An 18169-nucleotide genomic window follows, 5' to 3' on the forward strand; every position below is an offset into this window, starting at 1 on the left:
CAGCCCTGGGCAGTGTCCCCGGATGTTTGATATTGTCTGGTGTCCTCAGAGCAACGAGGCCTCCCTGCCTCGTGCTGGACATGGCGCTTCCACGGCTCGCCTCACACAGACGCAGACCCTGGGGTGGCAGCGCAGGAAGAGCTCAAGGGCTAGGGAGGGGTGCGGGGCTGGGGAGGGAGTGTCTGTCATTGTTGTCAACGGCCAAAGACCCCAGCATAGTGATGCCTGAGGGACACCCAAGTGTGGGGAACGTGGGGGACCAGCAGGGCAGACACAGGCACAACACTCAGGGGACCCCCCCTGTACTGGGCTGAGGTGGCCTGGGGGGAAGGTATTTTACAGCTCAGGCGGGGGCTATGCGTGTGAGCCTGGGGGGGGGTCAGAGTTCATGGAGATGCGGGGTGAGGACAGCCTGTGAGTTTTGGGACAGTGAGGGCAAGGACCCGGCCTAGGCCGTCCTCTGTCCTCAGTTCAGCCTGGCCTCCCTGCACCCCCAACCACAGGAACAGGACAAATCTCCTGGAGCTTTTGTCACCATTTAATAATAATATGAGAACCAGAGAGAAAGGGCTCCTACGTCCCAACCTCCCAGGTGCCACTGTCCAGCCTGGATTCTGTACCGGGCTGCAGAAGTGCAGGGTGCGCATAGGCAAGGGGTGGCCAGGCCTCACAGTGGGGTACCTGGCTGAGGGCGCCTTCAGCACCTTGTCTGACCCCTGGCAGGACCCCTTTGAATAACACCATGAGTGGGCACCAGGAGATTTTCACTCCCCAGTGACAAATGGGCAGCCCCACCACCGCCTCCGACCCAGCTAGCGTGCACAGTGCTCAGTATGCACAGTGGGGAAGGGCGAATGTCAGCCCCCACCCCTCCTGCGGGTGGGATCCTGGGCCCCTCCCTCACCTGGGGTCCCCTGCTGCACAGCGGGGGGGGGTTCCCCGAGCAGGGAGGGAGGTGTGTCGGGGGAGGTGGGCTGGAGCTCCAGCTCGGCCTGTTCCCCTTGTGGCCTCAGTTTCCCTGCTGTAGAAAGGCCTGAGGCACTGCCTGGGTATTTGTGAGGATGGGGTCTCCTGCAGAGGGTGGGCTGGGGGCTCCCAGGCCTCCATGCTGTCCACTGCAGCCAGGACCTCTTCTGGCTCTGCTGAAGCATCTCTAGGCCTAGGGGGTGTGGCTCGTGGAGGACCCCCCAGCCCCATGCACTTCCTGCCCTCGGGCCCCTCAAGGCAACCTCAGGCCCTTTGTCCAGCATGTGCCTGGATCTCCTCACTATGCAGGCCTTACCAGCTGCTCCAGGGCAGAGCCTCCAACAAAGGCCCCATCCCTGGGAGGTGGCACGGGGCCCAGCAGCAGCAATTAAGGAGAGTGGCTCGGGCCAGCTCTGTCCGACAAGGCCTAGAGCTGTGGCCGTAGGGGGCTAGTGGTGTCTGCTGCCCCAGCTCACAGTGAGCACTTAAAGGGGCGTCCTGCCACAGGCGGTGCCCGGCAGTCCCCCAGCATGGCTCAGCCCTTGGGTGACGCCCTTTGCTGTGCAGCCTGCGTGCTTCTCTGGAGCTCTTGGCGGGAGGTCTGCAGGACTCCAGTGGCTGAGGAACCAGTCAGAGGGGCCAAGAGCAGTGTCCATCCTCAGGCCTCAGAGGCCGGGGACCCCGAGGGCCGTCGGCTGAGCCCCTGCGGCCCAGATATGAGGTGTCGAGGCCATCAGGGAAGATTATGGTGGCGTATTCGGTCTGCTCAGGGAGACAGGGGACAGGGGGTTCCGGGGTCTTCTCTCGCCACTGGAAGTCCAGTTCCCCGTAGTCCACGGTGAACACTGGCACGACGGAGGGGTCCTCCTTCTTTAGGCGGAGAGGAAAGAAGGGGTCAGCCACTCTCTGGGTGGTGGCACAGGCCACACCGCACGGCTCAGCCAGGAAGGCGGCCTGCACCCTACATCCTGGACCGTGACAGCACTGAGCCCATCGCCGAGTCTGGGGCCTCTTACTTAGAGTAGGTGCAGCCCGGGCACTGAAGAGCAGGCCCGATGGCCGTCTTCCCACCACCTCGCTGTGTGACCTGGGGAAGCAGCCCCTCCTCTCTGGCTCAGTTTCCTCCTCCAGAACATCCCTGGCATTCTTGCAGATTTAGGATTACAAATGCAACTTTTCAAGCTGTCCCCTGTCCAGTGTTAGGTGAGCAATGACTGTGCCCACACCATGGCTCACAGGTGTGCACAGCTGTCGGCCATGCGCCCTGGGGGTTGGCAGGTGGGCCTGGGACCAGGACATGACTTTGGGAATTGAGGTCACATTGCCTGGGGGACCAGGGAGGCGGGACATGGTTGGAAGCTTAAGTTTGACGGTGGACATCAGTCCCCAGGTTGCAGCCCTGCAGGCCCTGCCAGTCCCTCTGCCTGGACCCCACCCAGGAAGGCAGAGTGTGATCCCGAAGAAAAGACATTGAGACTTACCAGGGACTGGTCCTCAGGTCTGGCTCCTCTGGACGCTGCAGAGGAGCACACTTTGAGTCAAGGGGCAGACACAGAACAGTCCTCCCGGGGGCGGTCCTGCCCCAAGGGACTTCATGGGCCCATCCTGGAGTGTTCGGGCTCTGGGGGAGACTGTGCAGCTCTGGGGAAGGGCCCCACGCCATCCCACGGCTCCTCCCAGGAGAGGCCCCACAGACAAGCTGCCTGTGTCTCCACCCATGGCCAGCAGGGCGGGCCACAAGTGTGTCCCAAACCGCAAGGAGGACGCGGAGGAACACCGGGGACGTGCACTCCCACAGGGGTATGGCCATGGCAACTTAAGAGCCGCCTATGAGCACAGCCCTACCCCAGCTGTTCTCGGGAAAAGCAGACGCCTGGACACCTGGGGGTCTAGTGCATGCTCCGGGATGTCCCAGAAGCAGTTGGAGGCCATGTCCCTCGTGAGTCCCCCTTAGGGGGTCCATTGGTCAGGGTGTGTGTGGGATGGGTGTCCAGAGGCCCTCCTGGTGTCGGGGTGTGTGGGGTGGGTGTCCAGAGGCCCTCCTGGTGTTGGGGTGTGTGGGGTGGATGTCCAGAGGCCCTCCCGTGGTCAGTGTGTGTGGGGTGGGTGTCCAGAGGCCCTCCTGTGGTCAGGGTGTGTGTGGGGTGGGTGTCCAGAGGCCCTCCTGTGGTCAGGGTGTGTGGGGTGGGTGTCCAGAGGCCCTCCTGTGGTCAGGGTGTGTGTGGTGGGTGTCCAGAGGCCCTTCTGTTGTCAGTGTGTGTGTGGTAGGTGTTCAGAGGCCCTCCTGTGGTCAGGGTGTGTGGGGTGGGTGTCCAGAGGCCCTCCCGTGGTCAGGGTGTGTGTGGTGGGTGTCCAGAGGCCCTCCTGTTGTCAGGGTGTGTGTGGTGGGTGTCCAGAGGCCCTCCTGTGGTCAGGGTGTGTGGGGTGGGTGTCCAGAGGCCCTCCCGTGGTCAGGGTGTGTGGGGTGGGTGTCCAGAGGCCCTCCCGTGGTCAGGGTGTGTGTGGTGGGTGTCCAGAAGACCTCCTGTGGTCAGGGTGTGTGGGGTGGGTGTCCAGAGGCCCTCCTGTTGTCAGTGTGTGTGTGGTGGGTGTCCAGAGGCCCTCCTGTGGTCAGGGTGTGTGTGGTGGGTGTCCAGAGGCCCTCCCGTGGTCTGGGTGTGTGGGGTGGGTGTCCAGAGGCCCTTCTGTTGTCAGGGTGTGTGGGGTGGGTGTCCAGAGGCCCTTCTGTTGTCAGGGTGTGTGGGGTGGGTGTCCAGAGGCCCTCCTGTTGTCAGGGTGTGTGTGGGGTGGGTGTCCAGAGACCCTCCTGTGGTCAGTGTGTGTGTGGTGGGTGTCCAGAAGCCCTCCTGTGGTCAGTGTGTGTGTGGTGGGTGTCCAGAGGCCCTCCCGTGGTCAGGGTGTGTGTGGGGTGGGAGTCCAGAGGCCCTCCTGTGGTCAGGGTGTGTTGGGTGGGTGTCCAGAGGCCCTCCTGGTGTTGGTGTGTGTGGGGTGGATGTCCAGAGGCCCTCCTGTGGTCAGGGTGTGTGTGTGGTGGGTGTCCAGAGGCCCTCCTGTTGTCAGGGTGTGTGTGGGATGGGTGTCCAGAGGCCCTCCTGTGGTCAGGGTGTGTTGGGTGGGTGTCCAGAGGCCCTCCTGTTGTCAGTGTGTGTGTGGTGGGTGTCCAGAGGCCCTCCTGTTGTCAGGGTGTGTTGGGTGGGTGTCCAGAGGCCCTTCTGTTGTCAGGGTGTGTGGGGTGGGTGCTCAGAGGCCCTCCTGTTGTCAGTGTGTGTGTGGTAGGTGTCCAGAGGCCCTCCCGTGGTCAGGGTGTGTGTGGGGTGGGTGTCCAGAGGCCCTCCTGTGGTCAGGGTGTGTGTGGGGTGGGTGTCCAGAGGCCCTCCTGTTGTCAGTGTGTGTGTGGTGGGTATCCAGAGGCCCTCCCGTGGTCAGGGTGTGTGTGGTGGGTGTCCAGAGGCCCTCCTGTGGTCAGGATGTGTGTGGGGTGGGTGTCCAGAGGCCCTCCTGTGGTCAGGGTGTGTGGGGTGTGTGTCCAGAGGCCCTCCTGTGGTCAGGGTGTGTGGGGTGGGTGTCCAGAGGCCCTCCTGTTGTCAGGGTGTGTGCGGTGGGTGTCCAGAGGCCCTCCCGTGGTCAGGGTGTGTGTGGTGGGTGTCCAGAGGCCCTCCTGTTGTCAGGATGTGTGTGGTGGGTGTCCAGAGGCCCTCCTGTGGTCAGGGTGTGTGTGGTGGGTGTCCACAGGCCCTCCCGTGGTCAGGGTGTGTGTGGTGGGTGTCCAGAGGCCCTCCTGTTGTCAGGATGTGTGTGGTGGGTGTCCAGAGGCCCTCCTGTGGTCAGGGTGTGTGGGGTGGGTGTCCACAGGCCCTCCCGTGGTCAGGGTGTGTGGGGTGGATGTCCAGAGGCCCTCCTGTGGTCAGGGTGTGTTTGGTGGGTGTCCAGAGGCCCTCCTGTTGTCAGGGTGTGTGTGGTGGGTGTCCAGAGGCCCTCCTGTGGTCAGGGTGTGTGGGGTGGGTGTCCAGAGGCCCTTCTGTTGTCAGGGTGTGTGGGGTGGGTGTCCAGAGGCCCTTCTGTTGTCAGGGTGTGTGGGGTGGGTGTCCAGAGGCCCTCCTGTTGTCAGGGTGTGTGTGGGGTGGGTGTCCAGAGACCCTCCTGTGGTCAGTGTGTGTGTGGTGGGTGTCCAGAAGCCCTCCTGTGGTCAGTGTGTGTGTGGTGGGTGTCCAGAGGCCCTCCCGTGGTCAGGGTGTGTGTGGGGTGGGAGTCCAGAGGCCCTCCTGTGGTCAGGGTGTGTTGGGTGGGTGTCCAGAGGCCCTCCTGGTGTTGGTGTGTGTGGGGTGGATGTCCAGAGGCCCTCCTGTGGTCAGGGTGTGTGTGGTGGGTGTCCAGAGGCCCTCCCGTGGTCAGGGTGTGTGTGGTGGGTGTCCAGAGGCCCTCCTGTTGTCAGGGTGTGTGTGGGGTGGATGTCCAGAGGCCCTCCTGTTGTCAGGGTGTGTGTGGTGGGTGTCCAGAGGCCCTCCTGTGGTCAGGGTGTGTTTGGTGGGTGTCCAGAGGCCCTCCTGTTGTCAGGGTGTGTGTGGTGGGTGTCCAGAGGCCCTCCTGTGGTCAGGGTGTGTGGGGTGGGTGTCCAGAGGCCCTCCCGTGGTCAGGGTGTGTGGGGTGGGTGTCCAGAGGCCCTCCCGTGGTCAGGGTGTGTGTGGTGGGTGTCCAGAAGCCCTCCTGTGGTCAGGGTGTGTGGGGTGGGTGTCCAGAGGCCCTCCTGTTGTCAGTGTGTGTGTGGTGGGTGTCCAGAGGCCCTCCCGTGGTCAGGGTGTGTGTGGTGGGTGTCCAGAGGCCCTCCTGTTGTCAGGATGTGTGTGGTGGGTGTCCAGAGGCCCTCCTGTGGTCAGGGTGTGTGTGGTGGGTGTCCACAGGCCCTCCCGTGGTCAGGGTGTGTGGGGTGGATGTCCAGAGGCCCTCCTGTGGTCAGGGTGTGTTTGGTGGGTGTCCAGAGGCCCTCCTGTTGTCAGGGTGTGTGTTGGGTGGGTGTCCAGAGGCCCTCCTGTTGTCAGGGTGTGTGGGGTGGGTGTCCAGAGGCCCTCCTGTTGTCAGGGTGTGTGGGGTGGGTGTCCAGAGGCCCTCCTGTTGTCAGGGTGTGTGGGGTGGGTGTCCAGAAGCCCTCCTGTGGTCAGGGTGTGTGTGGTGGGTGTCCAGAGGCCCTCCTGTGGTCAGGGTGTGTGTGTGGTGGGTGTCCAGAGACCCTCCTGTGGTCAGGGTGTGTGTGGTGGGTGTCCAGAGGCCCTCCTGTGGTCAGGGTGTGTGTGTGGTGGGTGTCCAGAGACCCTCCTGTGGTCAGGGTGTGTGTGGTGGGTGTCCAGAGGCCCTCCTGTGGTCAGGGTGTGTGGGGTGGGTGTCCACAGGCCCTCCCGTGGTCAGGGTGTGTGGGGTGGATGTCCAGAGGCCCTCCTGTGGTCAGGGTGTGTTTGGTGGGTGTCCAGAGGCCCTCCTGTTGTCAGGGTGTGTGTGGTGGGTGTCCAGAGGCCCTCCTGTGGTCAGGGTGTGTGGGGTGGGTGTCCAGAGGCCCTCCTGTTGTCAGGGTGTGTGGGGTGGGTGTCCAGAGGCCCTCCTGTTGTCAGGGTGTGTGGGGTGGGTGTCCAGAAGCCCTCCTGTGGTCAGGGTGTGTGTGGTGGGTGTCCAGAGGCCCTCCTGTGGTCAGGGTGTGTGTGTGGTGGGTGTCCAGAGACCCTCCTGTGGTCAGGGTGTGTGTGGTGGGTGTCCAGAGGCCCTCCTGTGGTCAGGGTGTGTGTGTGGTGGGTGTCCAGAGACCCTCCTGTGGTCAGGGTGTGTGTGGTGGGTGTCCAGAGGCCCTCCTGTGGTCAGGGTGTGTGGGGTGGGTGTCCACAGGCCCTCCCGTGGTCAGGGTGTGTGGGGTGGATGTCCAGAGGCCCTCCTGTGGTCAGGGTGTGTTTGGTGGGTGTCCAGAGGCCCTCCTGTTGTCAGGGTGTGTGTGGTGGGTGTCCAGAGGCCCTCCTGTGGTCAGGGTGTGTGGGGTGGGTGTCCAGAGGCCCTCCCGTGGTCAGGGTGTGTGGGGTGGGTGTCCAGAGGCCCTCCCGTGGTCAGGGTGTGTGTGGTGGGTGTCCAGAAGCCCTCCTGTGGTCAGGGTGTGTGGGGTGGGTGTCCAGAGGCCCTCCTGTTGTCAGTGTGTGTGTGGTGGGTGTCCAGAGGCCCTCCCGTGGTCAGGGTGTGTGTGGTGGGTGTCCAGAGGCCCTCCTGTTGTCAGGATGTGTGTGGTGGGTGTCCAGAGGCCCTCCTGTGGTCAGGGTGTGTGTGGTGGGTGTCCACAGGCCCTCCCGTGGTCAGGGTGTGTGGGGTGGATGTCCAGAGGCCCTCCTGTGGTCAGGGTGTGTTTGGTGGGTGTCCAGAGGCCCTCCTGTTGTCAGGGTGTGTGTTGGGTGGGTGTCCAGAGGCCCTCCTGTTGTCAGGGTGTGTGGGGTGGGTGTCCAGAGGCCCTCCTGTTGTCAGGGTGTGTGGGGTGGGTGTCCAGAGGCCCTCCTGTTGTCAGGGTGTGTGGGGTGGGTGTCCAGAAGCCCTCCTGTGGTCAGGGTGTGTGTGGTGGGTGTCCAGAGGCCCTCCTGTGGTCAGGGTGTGTGTGTGGTGGGTGTCCAGAGACCCTCCTGTGGTCAGGGTGTGTGTGGTGGGTGTCCAGAGGCCCTCCTGTGGTCAGCGTGTGTGTGGGGTGGGTGTCCAGAGGCCCTCCTGTTGTCAGTGTGTGTGTGGTGGGTGTCCAGAGGCCCTTCCGTGGTCAGGGTGTGTGGGGTGGGTGTCCAGAGGCCCTCCTGTTGTCAGGGTGTGTGTGGTGGGTGTCCAGAGGCCCTCCTGTGGTCAGGGTGTGTGTGGGGTGGGTGTCCAGAGGCCCTCCTGTTGTCAGTGTGTGTGTGGTGGGTGTTCAGAGGCCCTCCCGTGGTCAGGGTGTGTGTGGTGGGTGTCCAGAGGCCCTCCTGTGGTCAGGGTGTGTGTTGGGTGGGTGTCCAGAGGCCCTCTTGTTGTCAGGGTGTGTGGGGTGGGTGTCCAGAGGCCCTCCCGTGGTCAGGGTGTGTGTGGTGGGTGTCCAGAGGCCCTCCCGTGGTCAGGGTGTGTGAGGTGGGTGTCCAGAGGCCCTCCTGTGGTCAGGGTGTGTGTTGGGTGGGTGTCCAGAGGCCCTCTTGTTGTCAAGGTGTGTGGGGTGGGTGCCCAGAGGCCCTCCTGTGGTCAGGGTGTGTGGGGTGGGTGTCCAGAGGCCCTCCCGTGGTCAAGGTGTGTGTGGGGTGGGTGTCCACAGGTCCTCATGTGTTCAGGGTGTGGGTGTCGCTCCCCACCCTCTCTTGGCCTGTGGCTGACATTTGGAGCCTGACACCTGGGTGCTGGCAAAGCCCCTTGGCAGCGGGCACAGGACACCTGAGGCTTGGGGTGGCCTGTGCAGCTGGCTCTGCCGCTCTCCCTAGTGGGTGTGCGGCGCATGGCTGCTTCTGCTTCCCCCTCTCCAGCCCCCCAGAGCCCTCCCAAGAGCAGGCATGGGGGAGGGGACGTGGTTGGGGTCTCCTCAGGGTGTGGTGGGAGACCCCAGCCTGGCTTTTCCCTGGGGTGGAGGGAGGGAGGCCGGAGCAGGGGAAGGGAAGGGCTAGTGCAGGCAGGGAGGGGACGGGACGGGGTCCAGCTGGCCAGCAAGGCTGTGGGCATGCCGGGCACTGCTACTGAAGCGGACGGGGCGGCTCTGGAGGGCTGTGACAGGTGTTACCTCTTGTGGTCCTGGAGCAGGTGGCCAGGACCCAGGCTAGCAACAGCAACACCAGGACGCCCACCAGGACACTCGAGATGCCAACCACCAGCCCTTGGAACTTGCCAGCTGGCCCGGGCGAGGGGCTGGGCTGTGCTGTGGGCTCTACAGCTCTCTCTGGAGGGGCACAAAGGAAGGAGTCAGGGTCAGGGGTCAGGCTCAGGGGTCAGGGACAGGTTTTAAGGACATAGGCTTCAGGGATAGGGGTTGGTGATGGGGTTGGGGACACAGGTCAGGGACAGGGGTCTCAGAGAAATCCACGGAGTGTGCTACACACCCTTAGGGGGCCCACCCTGTCCTCTTCCAAGCCTGGTGGGCCTGGACCCCAGGCCGGCAGTGACGAGTCATTGTCCAGCCTGCACTCCTTGGAGAGCTGCCCAGGACAGCCATGGCATGGGCAGTGCCCGCCACCTGGCCCCTCCCCCAGGCTCTCTCCTGCCCCAAGACAGGGGAGGGTGCTTCAAAGAGAGGGGTGTGGGGCGTGGGCCACCAGGACCCTGGTTGCTGGACAGAGCCCTGTACTGGAGTCTGGTAGGTCCCTGTGCCCTGTGCCCCCTGGGGGCTCCTGTGCGTGTTTAGGAGGGTCCTGCCCGGCTCCCCCCTGCCCTTGGGTCTCCGAGGCCCGCACCTGTCACCGTGAGCTCGGCGCGGGGGCTCTCTGTGATCTGCGCCTTGGGGATGGCCCCGCAGAAGTAGATTCCGCTGTCGTTGCGCTGGGCGGCGAGGATGCTCATGTGGAAGTCGCGCCCGTTGGGCAGCGGCGTGACACGGAAGCGGCCGTCCCGGTGGGGCAGGAGGTGGTCCTCGGGGAAGGTGGCCAGCTTGTCTGTCTGGTTGCCGGGGCTGATGCGGTACCAGTTGAGCACCAGGTGCTCGGACGTGTTGTGGAAGCTGCAGGTGAAGGTGGCATTGTCCCCCTCGGGCACGGCCAGCCGGGCCGGGCAGAAGGTGAGGGGGCTCCCGGGCCCGTCCGGGAAGCCTGAGGGAGGGACAGAGCAAGGCGGAGGTGACGAGGGGTGCGGGGCAGCCCAGCCCGCCCCACCCCTGCCACCTGCCCGCGCCCCTTGGACGGAGGCTCTGGGAGGCCCACCCGGTGCTGGATGCCCCAAGCAGTGCCCGGCCTGGTGGCGTCTCCGTGCACACTCGGGGACTGCTCTTGCCTCCATGCTAGGACCTTTCCTTTTGGCTCTACCGAGACCCAGGCCCGAAGGCTTCTGCCCAGTGTTTGGGCTCTGGCTGGGTCCCTGGTTTCTTCTCCTAAGGGTTTTTGTCCCCTTTCCTCCTAGACTCCAGGTTGCCAGTACCCCGAGAGGGCTGTGCCGGGGTCGCCCTGCAGGCCTCACCCCACACGGTCCCAGCTCTGCCCATCCCACGTCCCTGACCCCTGGGTGGCCTGGCCGGGTCCTGTCTACATGGCTTCAGTGGAGGGGGAGGGTAACTGGGGTGCTGGGCTGGGTGGGGGGATTCCCATGGAGACTCAGCTCTGGGGGGAGTGGGCCCTTTGGCAGACTCAGGGTCCAGCTTTTACCCCCATTTCTGGACAAGTTCAGAGCTGAGAGCCGGGCCTCGACCCACAGGGACCCCAGCGTGGGCATTACTGCCCTGGTCAGTGGGCAGTGGGCAGCGTGGGGTCGTCCACCTTGTCCAGCAAGACCCCAGGGAGTGGGGTTCACAGGCAGGAGCCCTCAGAGACCAGTGGAGGCCCCCATGACCCTGGGCTTCCCAGACAACGCTTGCTGGAACTTAAGACTGTGGGGCCGGGCCCCCCACAACAGTGCAGGGGCTCTGAGGGTCCGGCCTCACTGCCTTGCTCAGGGGCGCTCCCACACATACACTCACATGCACACATGCACTCACATGCACACATGCACTCACATGCACTTACACACACCCTCTCACGCTCCCCCCATCGAGCCCATGGGACACACCTGCAGCTTTTCCATCCACAGTCCTCACAAGAACCCCCGTGATATTCAGTCTGCATGGCATCGCCCCCCATTGCTGCTCCCAAATCCACTGCCATACCCAAGCCCAGCCCACCAAAGCCTCCCAATGGAGTGCCACACCCTCCCACAGCTAGGGTGACCAGAAAAGCTCCCAGGGCACCAGGCTGGGGAGTCCCTTCCCCTTCCTGCTCAGGCCCTCCTGTGGAGGGGCACCTGTGGGCTGTGGGCCACCACCTGCTGTCCTGCCTGGCGGGACCCCACCCCACCACACCCCTGCCTGGAGCATGCCCTGGGGAACCGCCTGCCCACTCTCATGGCTGCCCCTGCGTGGACATGGGTGATGGACCTTGGGCCCTGCCTGCGCTCTGCCTTCCTTTGGTCTGGCCCTCATCTGTCCTCAAACTGTCACTGAATGTGTGACAGTCTGAGTCACTTATCTCCTTGCTGTCTCTGTCATCCCTCTTACAAAATCTGAACTTGAGAGGAGGGACCGTTGGCTGCCTGGGCCCTGGTACACTGATGGGTGTCTGCCCTGGCCCAGCCCCTCTGGCTAGGTCCCTACACAGCCACCTGCCTGGTCTTGGCTGTCCCCTGTGGCTCCTGGTCCCTCCTGGTGGCCCTTGTGGTCTTGCCCAGTGTGGTTCCTGCTGTCTCTGTGCCCCGCAACCTCCTTGCTGCTTCCAGAACCCCCTGACCAAGCACACTCCTACCTCCACCTGGATGCTTTTCCCCCAATGTCCTTGTGGCATGTCCAGTGGTGGTGGGGGCAGGGACATGCCCCCACCACCAGCTAGTGGGACCACTGAGGTGAACCCCTCTGGCATAGACCACCCCTTAGCTGCTGGGCATCAGCCCAAGACGCAGGTCGAGGGAAGTGTCCCAGAGATTCCTGTGTGTGTGGGGGGTGGACCTAGCATCTCACTGCTCTGGAGCTGGCCTTGACCACAAAGGGGGTCTGACTGTCAGGGACTCCAGCAGGACCACCAGGAGGACACCCCACCCAGATGGAGGCAGATGGGTTCCCAGGAGTGGGGTCCCTAGAGAAGCTCTGGGGAAGGGCGGGTGGGCCCCTGGGCTGGAGGCCTTACTGGGTGGACACAGCACACAGAAGGTCTGGCATGGCCCCGCTCTCCATGTCTGGAAATGTGGTGGGGACCCTGTGGTGGCTGAGGCCCCGGGTGGCACCCCTGGGTCTCCACCTCTCATGCTGCAGGTACGCAGGTGAGAGATGGTGCTGTCCACGGTCCCTCGAGTGTACCTGCCACAACGATAGTAGTGCTCACTTCCACGTGTGGTAGACGTGGCTGCCCTGCTCCCACGCTGTGAACACCTGTGACACTGTTGTCACATTGCTGTGCAATTAAGAATTTAAATGTAGTCTATTTGCAAAAATTGATAGAGGGATCTCCTGCCTCCTTGAGCATGTGCATGACAAGAGGGCCTCCAGGACTTTTTCTGTTTGAGTCACATGGCCCCTCACCCAGTGGCCTCCAGCCAGGACCCTGGACTCCCGGGACTCACTGGAGACCCTGTTTTGGAATCCGCCCATGAGAGTCTCCCCTCTGCCTTCCTCCACCAACCGCCCGGGTGGGAGTGGGGCTGGAGCCTGGTGTGACGAGCTCATGGCCCCCTCCCCAGCCTGTCCCACAGCTCCTGCTCCCAGGGAGACCCAGAGCGGGTGCCGAGGGCATACATTCTGGCCTCTGCTGTCTCCCCAACCTGCCCAGCCCCCGCTCAGCCCACCCAGCAGCTCCCACCCAAGGGCCACCTCACCTCAGTCCTCCAGGCCACCTCCTCCAGGAAGCCCTTGGTACACATTCAGACATGACCACTGGCTGATTCCTGGGTAAAGTTATATTTGAGATACTTCTGTGGCCATGGAACAGCCCTGAGCCTTGTGGGCCCGAGGCAGGGGCTCTGGCTCCCAGAGAGATCTGGCGTCGGCTCAGAGGCGAACTCACAAACAACGCATTTTGCGACCACCACCCAGCCCCTTATTTAGATAAGACTCATCTGGGGGGCCAAAAGCATGGCCCAGTTGACAGCCGGCGTCCCCAGCGACCCCCATGGTCCCTGATTGATAAAAAAGGGGGAGGGTGCCTTGACCACACACACTCATCATGGAGGCCCCGACAGCATCCCTGGGAAGGACCCGCACTGCATATGATTCTCCTGGCGAGGAGACCCAGCCCGACATCCCCGTGAGCACAGGCAGACACCTCAGACGGGGGCCCACACCCTCTCTGGGACTCTTCAAGACAGAGAGGCAATGCCTGCTCCAGACCAGAGGCACCTGCGCACACACAATGCCCAACAGGAGCAAGTGGCCCTCGGCCAGGCTCCCCGTGGAGACCGTCAGGGAGCGTGTGCTATGAGCAGGAGAAAGTCTGTCCCTGCAAGACCTGGCTGGAGCATGAGCAATGACATGTCTTCTAACGTCCTCAGTAAACACTCAAGTGCTTCAAAGAGTCACAGGGACGTGTGTTGACATGGGAGTTGTGTCCCACAAATTCATACGTCAGAGTCATGACCCCAAGTCCTAACCCCTTCTCTTCTGAGGAGCAGGTGCCCTTATTAGGCATAGGGTCATTGAAGGTGGAATTAGTCAAGACGGGTCACACTGGAGTAGGGTCAGTCCTAATCTATTATGACTGGTGTCTTTTTGTAAAGAAGGGAAATTTGGACTCACATGTGAAGATAGAGGCAGAGGCTGGAGTAGGACCCGAAGATCGCTAGAGACTGCCAGCAGCCACCAGAAGCCAGGGGAGATGCTGGGACAGATTTGCTCTCAGATCTTCAGAAGGAACTGACCCTACTGACTCCTGATCTCGGACTTGTGTCCTCCAGGACCACGAGACAGCACTTTTCTGTTGCTGAAGCCCCTGGTCTGTGACCCTTTGTGACAGTAGTCCCAGCCAACAAATACCATCAGCAAACGTGCCAATATTGCCCATTAGCCATTCTAGGTGGAGGACGTTCACTGCCGGATTTTTTAACTTTTCTGCATGATATTTTTCAAAACTGTAGGTTGAAAAAAATAAACAAATCTGACTTTGAAAAATGTGTCACGGGCTGTGCTGGTTGGTTTTCATAAGGGATCGGACTTAATTCTCATGATACTATTGGGCAGGCGTCATGACCCCCGGAGTGCAGGTGAGGAGAGAGCAGGTGGGGGAAGCGGCGTGGCAGAGGCCACAAGCCCGCACGTGCAGCCCTGACCTGAACTCAGGCCTGTCCCACCTCAGAGCCTGCGCTCTCGTCTGCTCTCCTGCTCCAGGACAGGGCCAGCAAGCGTGGGGTCGGGGACAGCTCATAAAGCACAAGGAACACATAGGCGTAAAGCGGGTGTCACCCACGGGAACGACCAGGCTAATGCAGGCAGTGAGTAAATTAGGAAGGAAAAGAGAGGCAGGGTCCCCGGGCGAGGGCCACCACCACCACGCCGAGGCAGGAGCCCCGAGGCAGGAGCCCCGAGGCAGGAGCCCCGAGGCAGGAGCCCCCAGCAGCCAGCAACAGTGAAGGGGCTGGGGCTGGAGGAGACTGAGGGGCTTCCGTGACAGGGACCCCAGAATAGACTTCCTGAAAGGGATGCAGGGCAGCCCCAGGATGTCTCCTCGTGTTGGTCCTTCCATTGGCCAGCACACCCCTGCGCTCAGCATGGTCCAGACGAGCGTCCCTGCTCCTGGAGCAAGACCTTGGTGTCCCCACGTGCAGGTGGGCCCTGCACAGAGGCTGAGGGGCACAGGCAGCCTGGAGCAGGAGACCCTCCCCTTGACCCTGGAGTGTTTGACCGAGGGCTCCCCGTGGACCATGGCACAGGCGCTCAGGGGCCAGGGCTGCCACACCTCAGGATCCCGCCTCTCCCCAGAGCCCATCGTGGATGCTCCAAGCTATGCCCAGACACTGGGCGCCCTGGAATTCCATCCAGGGACCCCTGGCAAGGTACAGACCCCGGGTCCACCAGGGAATGTTGGGGGAACAGATGAACAGCCTTTACTTGAATGGTTACTCTTGATAAGATTAGAAAAATCAATTCCCTAAGCTGTGACCTCGCAAAACGAGGGTCAGTCCCCATGTGGGGCTGGTCCCATCCTCAGGACAATACGAGCGAGGACAGGGGAGCCGAGGTGTGGCAGAGGTGCCCGTGGGACCCATCACCCTACAACCGTCCACCTGGACGCCGAGTACCATGGGAGCAGGACAGAGGTCCTGCCTGCCCATGAGCAAGGAGAGGGCTGGCCCCAGGTGAAGAGCCGGAGCCCAGAGAGGACACTTCACCTGCCCAGAGCCCCACAGCGCCGGGCACGGCCGTGCTGGGCTGGCCAAGGCCCTGGCCCCACCGTGGTGTCCCCCACCCGCCGGGGACAGAGGGTGAGAGGTCCTTCCAGAGCTCTGGTTCTGAGCCAACTGACCCAGCCCCACCTACCTAGGAGCCATCCTGGCCGCCAGCCCAGCTGCAGCACGGCCCAGACCAGCGGCCAGGGCGCTTGTGGGGTCCGCATGCCCAGAGTGCCAGCCTGCGCCCGGCCCGCCAACCTCCTCCTTCTCGGCTGCTCAGGCAGAGGTGGCAGCGGAAAGGAAACTGTCCCAGGCCAGATCGTGGGGAGGAGGCCTGCTCCTCGTCCCGCCCCCTCTTCCTCCACCTCCCTGTGGGCGGGAAGAGACAGGAGGGGCTGACGGGGAGAGGGTGCGGGCGGCAGATGGAGGGACGGAGTGGGGTGTAGGGTGGGACAGAGACAGGGACGAAGGGGGCCCAGCTGCCTCTGCCCCGCTGTGGGGCTCTCTCCCTCTCATGCCCCCTTTCTTGGGCAGTTTTTATCTCTTCGCTTACTTGCTGTGGCCTCTTTCCATTTCCCACCTGAGCTGCCCCTCCGTGCCCAAGGCTGGGGGATGGAGGTCCCCTCCCAGGCCTGGCCTCCTGTCCGTTGGGAAGGTGGGTCGCCCTCTCTGGGCTCAGGTTCCTGGGGCTGCAGTGAGGGGTGGGTTTGGCCCCAGTCTCACTCTGTCTCGCAGGTGCCTGAGCCCCTCTGAGCTCCCCGGTGGCCTCCTGGGCCGCCAACCCAGCCCTCCATCCTCTGCTCGGGGCAAGGGCTGGGCCAGGTCTCTTTCCCCCTGTCCCCCGCCCCCCAGCCAGACCCACCAGGCAGGGGCAGGCGGTGAGGAGCACAGCGAGACAGGTGGCCCTGCTGAAAGTCATCTGTCTGGGGCCGATCCCTTCCTTGCCTCTGGCCAGGCCCCGTGCCTGGCTCCGGGCAGCAGAGTTTCCACATCTTTCCACCCTCAGCCTCCAGGTGGTGGGGGCCTCGCCTGTAAGGCAGACGTCCCCTTCCAGGCCTGACTTTCTGACACCCCTTGCCCAGCCCCCCAGCCGGCTCGGGTTGCGGTGGGGGCCGTCCTGGGGCGTCCAGGCGCCCGGCCTGGCTGTGCGGCCTCAGTCGCTTGTGAAGTGGTTTGGTAATTTCACTGCATTCTGCTCTGAGCGTTTTATTACAGTGAATGGAAAACAGGAAAAATGAAACTGCTGATATTAGTGATGAGATGCGTAGGTCTCACCCGCTTAAAGCAACCGAGACAAAGCTAGAAACCGCCTGGCAGCTGGCGCTGCGCCTCAGCCGGTAGAGACCCGGGGCTGGGCTGTGAAGGGAAAACATTAAAGACACCGAAACGGTGGAAAAAGAGCATCAAAGGCGGTGTCTGCGAGAAGATTTAGTTTATGAACAAAGGCCACTCCTGAGTCTCAGTGAAGCGGGGCCGTGTGGGTGGCGTGGAGGGTGGGAGGGGCGGTCCCGACCCACAGGTGGCTCGGGGGAGCCTGGCAGGGGCTGCTGTGCTGGCCAGACGGCCAAGGTGGCGAGGGGCAGGTCTCCTGCTGGGGCTGGGCTGTGTCAGGTCAGCAGGTCCCTCAGCGGCCTCAGGGCCACTCTGGCCAGGTGCAGCTCATTTGGCCTCCAGGCAGCTTCTGGGCAGAATGTGCCCGACCCCCAGCCCTGCAGGGCCTTGATTCTGTCTTCTGTGTTCAGTGTTTAATTTCTGCCCCAGTGCTGCAACGGGCCGTCCTGGGGAAAATGAAACTGCTGATATTAGTGGTGAGATATTAGGGATGGGGTATTAGTGATAAGATGTGTAGGCCTGAGACTCCGAGCTTTCCGGGGTCAAAGCTGTACCCTGGAGACTGGACCCAGTGGGAGGCAGGCAGGTCCACAGCTCAGGCCTGGGGCGCAGCCTCAAGGGGCCTCCACCCCAATATCCCAGTCTTGACCTCTTATCAACATGCTTCCCCAACACGCACACCCTATCCCCAACACACACACTGTCCCCAACACGCACACTATCCACAACACACACACTGTCCCCAACACGCACACTATCCCCAACACACACACTGTCCCCAACACGCACACTGTCCCCAACACACACACTGTCCCCAACACGCACACTATCCACAACACACACACTGTCCCCAACACGCACACTATCCCCAACACGCACACTGTCCCCAACACGCACACTGTCCCCAACACGCACACTGTCCCCAACACGCACACTGTCCACAACACGCACACTATCCACAACACACACACTGTCCCCAACACATACACTATCCACAACACACACCCTGTCCCCAACACGTACACTATCCACAACACACACACTATCCACAACACACACACTGTCCCCAACACGCACACTATCCACAACACACACACTGTCCCCAACACGCACACTGTCCCCAACACGCACACTGTCCCCAACACGCACACTGTCCCCAACACGCACACTGTCCCCAACACGCACACTGTCCACAACACGCACACTATCCACAACACACACACTGTCCCCAACACATACACTATCCACAACACACACCCTGTCCCCAACACGTACACTATCCACAACACACACACTATCCACAACACACACACTGTCCCCAACACGCACACTATCCACAACACACACACTGTCCCCAACACGCACACTATCCCCAACACACACACTGTCCCCAACACACACACTGTCCACAACACGCACACTATCCACAACACACACACTGTCCCCAACACGCACACTATCCCCAACACACACACTGTCCCCAACACGCACACTGTCCCCAACACACACACTGTCCCCAACACGCACACTATCCACAACACACACACTGTCCCCAACACGCACACTATCCCCAACACGCACACTGTCCCCAACACGCACACTGTCCCCAACACGCACACTGTCCCCAACACGCACACTGTCCACAACACGCACACTATCCACAACACACACACTGTCCCCAACACATACACTATCCACAACACACACCCTGTCCCCAACACGTACACTATCCACAACACACACACTATCCACAACACACACACTGTCCCCAACACGCACACTATCCACAACACACACACTGTCCCCAACACGCACACTGTCCCCAACACGCACACTGTCCCCAACACGCACACTGTCCCCAACACGCACA

At 62.4% G+C, this 18169-nt stretch overlaps 1 protein-coding gene across 1 annotated transcript; it reads right to left on the minus strand.

The window, feature by feature from the left end:
* Window positions 1-1596: 1596 nt before the first annotated feature.
* PDCD1 (programmed cell death 1) lies at window positions 1597-15191 on the minus strand. Its single transcript, XM_063087133.1, has 4 exons — window positions 15116-15191; window positions 9372-9722; window positions 8705-8860; window positions 1597-1934 (listed from the first exon to the last, which is right to left on the minus strand). Exons 1-4 carry the CDS (start codon window positions 15189-15191, stop codon window positions 1597-1599), a joined length of 921 nt encoding a protein of 306 aa, XP_062943203.1.
* Window positions 15192-18169: the final 2978 nt, after the last annotated feature.

Source organism: Cynocephalus volans, chromosome 1 (assembly GCF_027409185.1).
Source record: "Cynocephalus volans isolate mCynVol1 chromosome 1, mCynVol1.pri, whole genome shotgun sequence".
Taxonomy (NCBI): Eukaryota; Metazoa; Chordata; class Mammalia; order Dermoptera; family Cynocephalidae; genus Cynocephalus; species Cynocephalus volans.